The sequence below is a fragment of the Emys orbicularis genome, chromosome 1 (genome assembly GCF_028017835.1).
Source record: "Emys orbicularis isolate rEmyOrb1 chromosome 1, rEmyOrb1.hap1, whole genome shotgun sequence".
NCBI classification, from domain to species: domain Eukaryota; kingdom Metazoa; phylum Chordata; order Testudines; family Emydidae; genus Emys; species Emys orbicularis.
In genome coordinates, this window is record NC_088683.1 from 130,757,137 (window position 1) to 130,770,918 (window position 13,782).

The following is a 13,782-nucleotide window of genomic DNA, read 5'->3' on the forward strand; positions in this document are numbered from 1 at the left end:
TCCTACATCCAGCTGCCTCTGACAGTTTCAGTCCCATTCTCATTCTAGAGCCTATTCTAAAAAGATGCCAGGACCGTATCCTGGTGCAATACCTTAGCAGCACCTAAAACATGCTTGGGCTGCAGTTCTGAATCCTCCCACACTGTTTAACTCCCCTGCATTTTCAGAAAGGTGATACAATGTTCTGTAGAAGGCAATGATGCAGAAAAGAGTCTTGTCCTAATGCCAATTTTTTCAAAACTCCCATTTAGCATGCCATTGCTTTAAATCAGTTAGTACCATTTAGTTATCTTCAGCACCATTGATTTCAGGGGGCTGAAATCATGGTCTTTATCCTGGTATATAGAGACCCTTAATGTGGCCACAGTGGCCCCTTAATCCATGGCCTCACAGTGTGTGCTGGAACTGACAAGCAGGGGATCAGAAGGCAGGAGATGTTACTGCATCCAGCCTTTTCTATGAAACCAGTCATTTCCCATGTGCTAGGCTCTGCTGGAATCATGCTCGTCAGTTCTGAAAGTGCTCTCTTGGCATTCAAACTCACACAGCTTCCTTTTGTAGTCAGAAGGGAATTTCCATGCCCCAGTTTGAAATCTGCTTCAGGAAAGTCATCAGCAAAAACCTACCCACACTGGTGTGCATTTGCATATATTTTTGAAAATGAATAGCATGAAGCCAGTGCACCCACAGTGCCATGTAAATGCGCTGCAGGCAAGAGCCATATGTACAAAAAATAAGAAATAAGCACCTCAGTGTTTTAAACATTTAACAAATGTTGCTCCCCCTCCAGGCATGGCACTACTTCACAATCACCTAGCAATAAGTATGCTACTGTATTAATCATACAGGGACAAAATGGTAAAACATTTTTGTATCAAACTGGTTTTTTTTTTTCAGAAAGAGTTATGATCATATGCCACAAGAGTTGCCCCAAGTGATATCAATGTTTGCAAGATACCTGCACCCCTAGTCACGTCAAAAATGTTTTCATTTTTTTCATAAATGTAAAATCACAGCTTGAGGCAGGCAACAATGTTTCTATCATTGTTCTAAATTAGGAGAGAACGTAGCCCTAATTTAATAAAATGAGCACAGAATGCATGGCAAGCTGATCTGCATGGTTACGTCTTTGTGTGTCTATGTGCGTGATTTCTGCAATGCAATCTTTTGCTCAGAGCTCTACATTCCTTATAATCAGAAGGCAATAACAATTCAATAGACATTGAAGGGTACATCATTAAGGTAAATCTGAGCAATATATACACAGAATGAGCCAATTTCAATGGTGCACTACAGCTGCTTCTTGCCCCTCTGGCAACACAAAGCAGCAGTAAACATGGCTTTTAACTGGCTGGCTAGCCTGGGTTTACAGCTGCTCTGCGTCACCAGTGCACTGCAAAACAGCCATAGCATGCTGGTGAATCTGGACCACTGTATATATAGCCAATATGTATATATTGAGCTTGATTCTGATCTTACCTGTTTCAAACGGGTATCATTTAATTGGCTTAAATAGATTTACTACTCATTTACACCAGTGTAGCTAAAAGCTGAATCAGGACTATTGTCTATTAATCTAATTTCATTAGATATTATCCAGAACCTTCGGCCTTTTAAATGATGAGTTCAGACATCTCATTTGCTGCCCCTCTCTCCCACTGGGAATGGGGATGGCTACAAGGTCTGGAATTAGCTCCCACTTTCTAAATAATAGGTAGATTTTGGTGTGACTGGTAAAACCTCTAATCAGTTAGCTACCCAATTACCTTCCTCCCAGCTCCTTTCACTGTCTCTCTTTACCTTTCACCCTCTCCCAGTGACTGCCTCACTTATTCCTAGCTAACGCCTCTTCCTCACACCTTCATCTCACAGACTTGCTTCCTTCCTGACACTTCCCAATGCTACCATCACTCCCCTCATAAGAACTGTGTGGGGCTAGTGGATTGCCTCAGCCCATAATCCTTCAAGACTGACATATTTACAAGACTGGTGTGCTTCTCCAGCCTTACTCACTAGTGTATACACATACACACACTAGTCAGTCAAACACTTAACAGTCATTGACTCCACAATAGCCTATAAAATTAGTACTGTTTCTATCTAAACTATTTGATTTTATTTGCCTGTCAATGTACGAGGCTGTAAAGGACTCTTGTATTCTAAGGAAGCCTTGAATACCTTCATTTATTCAGCACCTTCTCACAGTGGCATCAACTCTAATACCCAAGCTGTGACTGTTCTGAAATGGCATAGAAAATTCAAATTAAAGTGACTGAGAACATCAGAAGTTTGCATTTGAATTTTTTTGCTGGTTGTTCCCACCCAGTGTAAGAGAACACTTTATTTAATTATTAGTATTTTTATTACTTGCATTAATGCCTAGACCCCCTCTCAAGTGAATTGAATTAATGGAGATATCCTATCTCCTAGAACTGGAAGGGACCTTGAAAGGTCATCGAGTCCAACCCCCTGCCTTCACTAGCAGGACCAAGTACCGATTTTGCCCCAGATCCCTAAGTGGCCCCCTCAAGGATTGAACTCACAACCCTCGGTTTAGCAGGCCAATGCGCAAACCACTGAGGGCCGCATTTTGCTAGAGGCTGTACATAACATTCCTAGCCCAAAGAGTTTATCATCTACATAGACAAGACAAAGCATAGGTGGAAGGAAGTATAATTATCTTCATTTTACAGATGGAGAAGTGAGGCAGAGAGAGATTAAATGACTTGGCCAAGGTCACACTGGAGGTCTATATTGCCTGGCTGGGAAGGAAACTCATATCTACTGTGTCCCAGTACCAGTGCTTTCATTACAAAACCAATCTTCCTCTTGTGTATGCAGAACTATTCTTTGAAGTGTTGAGTTTGACAGCACTTCTGAGGCAACTTATATGGGACAACACTGGAGGTAGTGTTTTGCTCTGTGTATCATGTATGTGAGGCAGTACTGAAGTAGTTACCATGACAAAGAGCATTTTAACAGAGAATTGCATAATGAGAATACTGAGTTGTGGCTACTCAATTCCTTTTAGCTCATCTTTAAAGCACTTAAACTCCTTTAATTTATATCTTTAATGAGGCAGATGAGCAACAAAATGAGATAGCAGTGATCAGCAACTGGTTTAGGACTGAATACATTTTTTAAAAATTCTTTAGCCTTCAGAGCCATTGAGTCTGGTCAATACCAAATGTTGCACAAGTACAAGATGTCCATAAAAATCCTTCTGACCTTTTTAATGGGGAAACATTTTTTCTGAGCCTGTTTACAAAAAGGAAATTACTTGGATTTTCTCTACAGCTTTCTTGACAGGAAAGTCATTATTCTACAGTTCCTGGGTTACCCAAATGAAACCTGCTAGATGGTAGTAGGTCTTTCCTCCTTTTGGACTATCTGCTCTCTCCCGCTCTTGTCACATCTCTTTGCTTGTTTGATGAGATGCGCTGAAGAGAGGTACTGCTATACTGAGACCAAGTGCATTGCTTCTTCAACTAATCTAGGTAGCAATGCTTCCTGCTCGACCCACTTAGGGTCTGATCCTGCTCCCACTGAAATCAAGGGCAAAATTCCCAATGTCTACAATTATAATTAGTTTTTATTATTTATTGGTATTGTGGTTGTGTCTAGGAGCCCCAGTCATACACCAGGACCCCATTGTGTTAGAACAGACCAAAAAGATGGTCCTTGCTCCAAACAGCTTTTAGCTGCAGGCCCATTGTGCAAACAGCCATTATAGGGAAAGCCTGGTTTCATTCTTGTAGCCCTGGGCTGGAGCATGCTCAGTGGCTCCCTGGGAGATGGTGCAAGTGCAGGCTGCTCAGCACCAAGAGCTGTGAGAGGTTCCAGTCAGCTCAGTGAGGACAGAATCGTTGGAGATTTTAGCTGCTAAGCTCTTGCACAGTGGTTCTCAACCAGGGGTCCAGGGCTGCCTGGGGGGCTGCAAGCAGGTTTCAGGAGGGCCGCCAAGCAGGGCCAGTATTAGACTTGCTGGGCCCAGGGCAGAAAGCCGAAGCCCCATCACATGGGACTAAAGCCCACCACCCAGGGCTGAAGCCGAAGCCTGAGCAATGTAGCTTCGCTGGGGCCCCTGTGGCATGGGACCCCAGGCAACTGCCCTGCTTGCTACCCCTGTAACCCCGGCCATGGCTTTTATATGCAGAAAACCAGCTATTGTGGCACAGGTGGGCCATGGAGTTTTTATAGCATGTTGGCGGGGCCCTCAGAAAGAAAAAGGTTGAGAACCCCTGCTTTAGCAAGTCTCTGCTGAGCATATGAGGAATGCCATTTTCAGAGGCTTATGACTTGGCCAAGTCTGGGCGTATTTTCATGGAACAGCAATAACTCTAAGATAAAGGCCAGCCCCTAGCTGAATTTTTAAGACCCAGCTCCAAAACATGGGAGGATTGGAGCATTCCAAAGGAAAGGTTCACCAGATTTTTTTAACATTAAAAAAAAAAACCAATGTATTTTTCCCTAGCTTCCTCCTCAAAAACACCTGAATTATTTTGGCTGAAATTATTTTTTGATTTAGTTGTTATAAATAATAAATGATTATTTATTGATTTCATCAGCCTGCAGAAGCAAACACCCAGCTTGGAAAATTTCAGGTGGTTAAAGTTTGGCAAAGTATTAAGCAACTCAAAACTGGGTCTTACAATGGGAAGTGTCAAGGAACCTTAATAATAGCAGTGCTACCAGCCCTGCCTATATTAGGTCTAGATTGTCTCTCAACCTGTGCTCCTGTGTGGGGGCATAAATTGAAGTTCTAGCCCTTGTGCTTGTGAAGGAAAACATAAAAACATGAACCCTAAAGACTCAAAAAAACAGAAGGCAAATAAAAATAACCCTAAATTTATTATTTTCGTAGAAGTTCCTGGGGAAGAGAATGGGGAATTACAAAAGTCAGATCATAGCAGAAATGGGCTAATTATCTGGCAATGGAGTCCAGAGCAGCACAAGAGATAGTTGTTAGAAAAAAATACCAGGTGACTGTCACTCTCACCACTGCAGAGACAATGGAAGTTGGGAAGAGGGTCTAAAGGAAACAGGCAGGTGAGACAGTTGGACTCCACGCCTGTCTTTCTGACAGAATGTCTAATTTGTGGCCAGACATGGGCCCGCTACTGCCACCACCAGGAACAAACACTGCAGTCCGCTGCAGCCTTCAGCTGATTCATCCCACTTTGTCTGACACTGCTTCTGGCATACGAACCAGCCAGCTTTGCGTACGCTGCCCAGCAGCCTTTCAGCCTGACTCTCCTCTCATTTATATCTGTGCAAATCAAGGCTGTCAGTGGAGTTATACCAGTGTAAAGCTGGTGTACGTGAGAAAAGAATCATCCCATTGTGTCCATGCTCATCAATCACTCGTGTCATGCAAAGGCTGCTGGCATTACCAAGCAGCAACCAAGAGAATGCGTATGAGCACATAAGGAATAGAATCTATGCCATGATCCACTCATACTGGAGTAATAATACTTAATACCTTTTAAATCTGCATAAACATTAACCAATTAATCAGACAAAACTGTAGTTGAGTAATTCCAGGTGGTGTTTTAGTTGGTGAGTCAGGATGTGTATAGACCACAGAACCCCGGGAAGATTGGTCCTATGCAACTGTGCACTGTTACGTGTGCAGTTATATCATTATTATTTAATATTTATATACTAGCACCCAGAGGCCCCACACAGAAACCCCATTGTGTTAAGTGCTACAGGAACACCTGGTCCCTACCCCAAAGAGCTTACAATCCGAGAAGACACATGAAACATGGGGCAGAAGGGTACACACAAACATACAATTTTTATTGGCCAAGTGAAGCAAGGTCTTACACTGAACTCGATGGCATTTCTGTGTTTGTCTGTAACACGGTCACTTTTGAATACTGCATCCGATCAACCCCAGAATTTCAGAGATGGGAATGGAGGGTACGCAGAGCCCACGCATGATGAGGAAGTGGCAGAATGGGGTCTGTGGGAGAGATGGAGGAATGAGGTGGCACACAGAGCCCCTGGCATGTGGCAGAGGCAGAAATGGGGGACACAGAGAGTCCTTGGTATGGAGGAGGGAGTGGGAAGGTTGCAGGGAGTCCCTGAAATAGAGGGTGATGGGAGGGTGGCACCTGGAGGTTATGGGGAAGAATGGAGGAATCCAAAAAGTCCCTGGTGTGTGCAGTGCACTCATCCCAGAGAAGCAACAAAGTCTGGGACCCTCTAGTATACATTTGTACCATTTTGTTTTTTGATATTTGTAAATAAACTAAGTGGTAACTAACCCATCTGTCCCTTCACTGGCTGATTTCTTAAAGATACCATGCCAGAGACAATGAGAAAGGATTTGAAGAAGGGGAGCATAGTGAACTTACAGGTCAGTTCAAGAAGGACTTTGCTATGTGTAAGTGTCCTGAACGTGTTTATTTAAACAGAGGGCCTAGGGCCAACCTTCATGTTTCTGGGGAATAAACTTAATTGTGTGGCCACAGGATTCCAGTGCTGGATTAAAAAAGCTCAAGACTTGGTAATAATACAACTCCAGCGAGTACAAGATGATACAGGAAGTATCTGATAGTGACAGCAGCTGCCACTGGCATTTGACACAGCATAACAATGCAGACAAGTAGGAGTTTGCATGGACCACTTGGGCAGTAACTTGATGCTGATATTTGCCCAATGCTGACATTTTCCCAGATAGAATTCTAGCTAATTATTTGGCAGAATAGCCAAGGTGGAAAGACAGCTTCATTATTCACTTGAATAACTCTGCTTTCTCAAGCTACCAATTTTGCAAAGTGAAGAAAATAAAGGGCATTAATTTGTAGGCTTTGACCCAAGAACATAAAATACACATTCATTCAGAACAGGCGCAGTAACGATAACCATCAAGAAGGGCATTGTATATCAGCTTGAAAGTGAGGCAAATATATAGTTCGGGTGTATAGCTGACTAGCATCATAGGAGCATAGCATCTGGATGACAAAACTGGTGAGCTACACCATACTTCAGGGACCAGTTGCATCCCTGGTTTAACTCCATTCAAGTCCATGGAGTTTAAACAGAGATGTACGTGGCCTTAGGCAAAGCGTCTGGAGAAATATCTTACAAGAATCCCATTATTAATTTTGTAATAACGTTTATTAAATGTATATATAGAAATTTTATTTTTTTGAGATAGGCACATAAGAGTAAGCTGTATGAGTGAGTATATCACAATGAGTTTTGACAGGCTGTAGTATAACAATAGCCTTCCTGCAGAGTATTACACATCTTATCTCATCTGTAAAGCAATCTGCTGTAAAGGTTCCAATTATTTCATCATATACAGAATGGTATTCCATTTTACATTCACAACCAGTGCAAAACATAATCGTAATGGGTCACATTCCTCCCTGATGTACCTCCACTGAAATCAATGGAGTTACACCGGGGAAGAAGTTAGTGACCCCTTTTCTTTAAAAAAGGTAGAAAGACAGACTGCAAGATGCCTGACTAGCATTAACGTTGCAGAGATAACATATAGTTTCCTTGTAATTACATGAAGAATGTGTCTTTTGGGTTGCATGCATGAGTTTTTCCAAGATCAGGAATTTCCAAACTTTGTTAAGTCATTTATTGGAGGCAGATGTTAGGATTAATTAGGGATATAAAGAGTATATTTATTTAGGCTGCTGTCAGTAGCAATCACATTAAAGTAGGATCTTTTTCTCCTAAGTTTATTACATTACTCCCAGCAGGACCACTGACATATTAAATTTTCCACTACGTTACAGCATCCTTTATCTTGGGTCACTCCCAATATATGTACACACTGCCAAGCACTCTCACCAACACAGGTTCAGTATTGTATTTCCCAGCCTGTGTGGGGTGAAATTGTCTCTGTACAAGTTAAATAATTTTTTGGTCTACCATTATGCATATTCAGACAGCACCGCCCTCATCGGAAATATGGATTTGTAGCCATTTGTTTCTTTTCTTGGCCAAATCAACAGCCATACGAGGAATAACTAGGATAGATCCTTCTGTCATTTGATTGCAGCGTGGGACTGTGGAAGTATAACTGCTAGAAGCACTGACCTCTGTCAATTGACTAATTCAGTTGTTGTTTATTTTCTCTTTTGAGTGATTACCACTAGACCAAGTCAAAAAATAAAAACCTATTTTCACAATAAATAAATGGATAAATAAATAAGATCTTGGGGGGAAAAGATTGAAAATGACACTACATTTTTCATGAAAAATTTTGACACCATTGATAATATTTTGTCTGAAATTACTTTTTTTTTTTTTTTTAAAGGCCACATTTTTTACTTAAAAAGTCTGACTAGCTGTAGTTACCAGTGAGGTCCTTATCAATATTTTTTTATTGTAAGAGGTAAGATAATATTGTGGACTGCATAGGCGCCAACTTTCTCCTGCGCCGGTGGATGCCCGCGCCCCTGCCCCTGGCCCTGCCCCAACTCCACCCCATCCCTGCCACTGGCCCCACCCCCATTCCAACCCCATTCCCAAAGTCCCTGCCCTAACTCCGCCCTTCCCTGCCCCTATTGGATCCCTTCCCCAAATCCCTGCCCCAGCCCCGCCTCTTCCCCCAGCAAGCCGCGTTCCCCCTCCTCCCCCTCCCTCCCTGCCCCGCAAATCAGCTGTTTTGCAGCGCAAGCGCTGGGAGGGAGGGGGGGAGAAGCAGGACGCAGCGGCACACTCGCGGCGGAGGCAAGCTGGAGCAGGGGGACGGGGCGGGGCCACGGGCAGCTGCCAGTGGGTGCTGAGCACCCACCAATTTTTTTTCATGGGTGCTCCGGGCTGGGTTCTAGCCCCATTTCTGCTTCTGGGTAAGTTTGGGCAAGTCACTTTTTCATGGATGCATAGATTCCAGCGCCAGAAGGGACCACTGTGATCATCTAGTCTGACCTCCTGCATTACACAAGCCATAGAACTTCCCCCAAAATAAATTGCTATGGCAGATCTTTTAGAAAAACATCAATCTTCATTTTAAAATTGTCAGTGATGGAGAATCCACCATGGCTCTTAGTAAACTATGCCTATAGTTAATTACTTTCACTGTTAAAAATGTATGCCTTATTTCCGGTCTGAATTTGTCCAGCCATTGGATTGTGTTATACCTTTCTCTGCTAGACTGAAGAGCCCATAATTAAATATTTGTTCCCCGTGTAGGTTCTTACAGACTAATCAAGTCACCCTTTAACCTTCTCTTTGTTAAACTAAATAGATTGAACTCCTTGAGTCTATCACTATAACGCATGTTTTCTATTTCTTTAATCATTCTTGTGGCTCTTCTCTGAACCCTCTCCAATTTATCTGCTTCCTTCTTGAACTGTGGACACCAGAACTAGATACAGTATTCCTATAGTGGTCACACCAGTGCTAAATACAGAGGTAAAACAACCTCACAACTCCTACTCGAGATTACCCTGTTTATGCATCCAAGGATTTCATTAGCCCTTTTGACCAAGAGCTCCTCAGCCACCTCTTATAAAACTCTTGGATGCAAGTTATCCAGAGCTGCTAATTTAAAAATGTCTAACGTTAGAAGCTGCTGCATAATATGCTCCTGAGATACCAGTAGAATGAAAAGAATGTTCTCATCATATAATATGATTACATTATCTGTTTGTTCCCAAATACAGAACAGAAATATCTCTTGAACACTTCTGTCTTTTCTGCATTATAACTCAAATTCTACTATTTCCATCTAGTAATGGACCAATACCTCAGGTAGGATTCTTTTTGTTCCTAATATACACCGCTACCTCGATATAATGCGACCCGATATAACACGAATTCGGATATAACACGGTAAAGCAGTGCTCCGGGGTGGGCGGGACTGCGCACTCCAGTGGATCAAAGCAAGTTCAATATAACGCGGTTTCACCTATAACGCGGTAAGATTTTTTGGCTCCCGAGGACAGCATTATATCAAGGTAGAGGTGTACTTTAAAAGCTCCTTCCTATTGTCCTTAACGGTGCTGGCCATGAATTTCTCCCTGTGTCCCTGTTTCCCTTACCAATTTTATAATATATATATATATATATATATATATATATATATATATATATATATATATATATATATACACACACACACACACCACAACAACAACAACTGGAAGAAAGGGAAAGTTTATAATTTTGATATAACTACCTTCACTTCTCTTGCAAAACCAGGTCAATTTTTTAACCTGTACGGCCTTCTTCCTCAGTTGTGGGTTTGTGGCTTTTTGGACATCTAATAAAGTGTTCTTAAACAATTCCCAATTATCATTCACATTTTTCTGATTTCTTCTCCCCAGCTGATCTGGTTCATAATTGTTTTCAGCTTTGTGAAATTGGCCATGTTAAAGCCCCAAGTATATATATATAATTTCTGGTCTGGACTTTATTCTGCTTGCACATAATAAATGTGATCAAATCATGAACACTTGAACCTAAGTTACCATTAATTTTTAGTTCTGTGATCCGTTCCTCTTTATCTGTCAAGATGAGATCTAATATAGAATTTCCCTGTATTGGACACAACACTTTTTGAGTTAGGAAATTGCCATTTATAATATTTAGAAATTCCAAGGATGTTTTAGTACTGGCAGCATGAGATCTCCAGTGTATGTCATTCAAATGGAAGGCCCCCACGATCATGTAGCTTTTCCCCCCTAAACCTTACAGACAGGTACATTAGGAGACAGTTATCGTATTCCCTAGTATGATTTGGAGGTCTGTAGCAGACACCAGTTAATACTCTTATGCTTTATCTGTTAGGACATTGATCCATAAGCATTCAAGATAATTTTCTTCTGAGTTATCAGTTACTCGGAAACAGGTAATGCCCTGTTGACAAACAGTGCCACTCCCCCTCCCCTTTTGCCCACTCAGTGCTTCCTAAATAGTTTATAACCATTGATTTTAACATTCCAATCATGGGAATCATCCCACCAGGTTTCAGTTATATCAACAAAATCGAATTTATACTCATAAATGAGCAATTCCAATTCCTTCACCTCTCCGTGCCTCAGTTTCCCAATCTGTAAAATGAGGATAATGATACAGATCTTCTTTGTAAAGTGCTTTGAGATCTGCAGGTGAAACACAGTTTCTAAGAGCGAGGCATCATTATTACAGTGTATATATGGTACTTAGAACAATAGGGCCCTGATCTCACTGCGGCCTCTGTGCATCTATAATGTTACTACTATAACAACAACAATAATAATAATTGTGAGTTGGGTGACTATTCATAACTACTTATGATTCAGTGGTTGTAAAATTATGGGAACTAAGCAGTTGCCTCTTGACACTTTATATTGCTCTGATGTGCATTATGGGGGGACACAGGGTAGTAAGGCATATTTTATGGCTCACCAATACAAACCAATATGGGGTTCTCTAACGAACCACTTTAGATTCAAGAACAGTAACACAAGACAAAACTGAAACCTCAATAAGCTGAAATAATTAAATAGAACTTTTAGTGCTTTCTGCATGTCATAGATTTTTAGAGAGATAGCTAAAAAAGGCAATAGCTATCAGGTTCTACTCCTAGCATTTTTGGTCCACTGGTCTGTCTGCACTACACTGCAGACATCTGCCAAACACTGACCAGAATCATTAACAGCATCATTATTAGTTAAGTATAAAGAAACAGCAGCTGCAATAAGCACTTAAAACTCCAGTGGACAATAACAGGATCTTTCATCATGGAAGACTGTGCACTTTTACACTGGTACATCAAGAGAAACTGGAGAAGCACATAACACTTTGATAAAATATACAGTCAAATGAAAGGAGTCAGTAAGTAATCTTTTTACCCATAATGTAAAACAACACGATTTTGCCATTGTACTGAGAGAGCTAACATCTGTTTTCTCAGTACAATGGACTTTGAATTTTCCAGAAAGAGATCATCTTATTACCAGGGGGAAAGTCATTCAACGATGTGTTTAAAAAGAAAGAGTCCATACATCTCTGTTTGTTTCCAGTTTTATCGGGTGGGTTATGAAGCTACCATATTGTCTGCTTCTTTGGCAGCAGCACTGTATCCATATTAATTCAGTCTAAGCACTTGTTTGAAAATGGAGAGAATAATAAAATAATATGGCGTTAAAAGCATAGATACTACAGTAATCAGCTCAAACTGTTTACTGCAGAAACACATACTTATATTAATAGGGGGCATGTCTTACTATTCTGTTTAACTGTTCCAAGCACATGTCCTCACTGAACACTCTGGCTTTCCTTTTCCTTAGAGACAGTAATGAGGGTGGTGGTGGAGTGCTGTCACTACATCTGCTTCAACATATATCCTGCCTTTACATATTTATCTTGGGCCAGATTATGACACATTACTCTCACTGACTAGTACCTTCCTCCTTCAGCAGTCCAGGTGGAATCAATGGAGAAAGGTGCTCCAAAACAAGGGTAGCAGCAACTGGCCCTTTATTTTTTATGCAGTCGAAAATCCCTAGGAGAGGGATCTATATTTCCCATTCACCCCGCCCAATCCCGCAGTAAAGTGCCCTGGCCACAGAACTCCCCCTTAACTTCAAAGGGTGTTGATGGATGTCAATGAACGTTTGAACGGAGGGCAATCCATCATCCCAGTATCTAATTTATTGCTTTCCAAAGCTCGCTCAGCTTCAAAGATCCTATCTTGAAGCAAATTCTTGTATCTAGCCCCACTGCCACTGTTAAAACAATTCGCTTTGTCAGGCAGTGTATCTCATTTAGTTTTTGTTGCGTAAGTGTGTGCAACACTTTGACGATGTAAAATTCAATACAAGCCACACACGTTATGTCTGCTCATGTCGCTGTGTTCTGCGATCCAGACCTGGCTAAGGAGAGGCAAACCCGATATAAAAGAGCATGGCTATTGCTCTGTATGGTTTCCAAAGTGCTGTGCAGACATTGCTACATAGACTGTTACCGTGCAGACATAAGCCCATCAGCACAGAGCCCATCCGCTCAGGCTGCGTTATCCCGTATGTTACCGAGTTAAAGCAGCCACGGGGAGGGAGACAGAGCCTGGAACTTGTTCAGAACCCAAGCCCCGGGGCTCAGCTGGGAAAGAGGCAAACCCCAGGGGCAGTCAGTGCCTGGGCGGGGAGGAAAAGGCCGCTGCCCCCGGCTCGGAGAGAATGAATCTGTACCTGATTTGGGATAGGTGACAATCCAGACATCACTGCCCCTCACCGGGAAATTGGCGATCTCCTCCATCTTCCCCCGGCAGAAGGGAGGGAGCCGCACTCCATTGTATTCAAAGTATTTGCTCTCAAACTCCCCGGGGGTGCTGGGGGTCTCGGCTTCACTCTCCGCCATCCTCCTTCCTGCCAGGGGCGGGCCAGGTGGGCAAGGGCCCCGGGGAGGGCTCAGCCTGGAGACGCGGGTTGGGGAGGAGGGAGGAGACTCTGCGGGCTCAGCAGCAGCAGCAGCCCCCACGCGGCCACACGCCCGGGAGCAGGAGGTGGCGGGTGCCGGCCGGCGGCGGGGTGCAGGGGGGCAGAGAAGCGGGCTGGCTGCGCGGGCAAGGCGGGCTGGGGAGAGAAGTCCGACCTGCAGCGAATGGGCTCTGGCTCTGGTGATGTAATGCAGCGCGGGGCCGGCGGGAGGATGCAGCAGCTCAGCTCTGAGCAACGGCGGCGGCAGCATTGGTCTCCTCGCCACTGCTTAACCCTCCAGGTGCCGCGCTGGAGCGATGCTCCCTCCCTCCCCCCCCCCCACACACAGCAGGGAGGTGGGGCCATGGGCTATGCGCTAGGCTGGTGGCATGGGGCCCGAGTTGCA

At 43.1% G+C, this 13,782-nt stretch overlaps 1 protein-coding gene across 1 annotated transcript in view; it reads right to left on the bottom strand.

Moving 5' to 3' along the window:
* The window catches only part of SULT4A1 (sulfotransferase family 4A member 1), a 35,055-nt gene extending 21,738 nt beyond the window's left edge, over positions 1-13,317 (bottom strand). Inside the window, exon 1 of the mRNA XM_065423352.1 lies at positions 13,149-13,317. Within this exon, the coding sequence (XP_065279424.1) occupies positions 13,149-13,317 (169 nt within the window). The remainder of the gene's footprint in view (positions 1-13,148) is intronic.
* Positions 13,318-13,782: the final 465 nt, after the last annotated feature.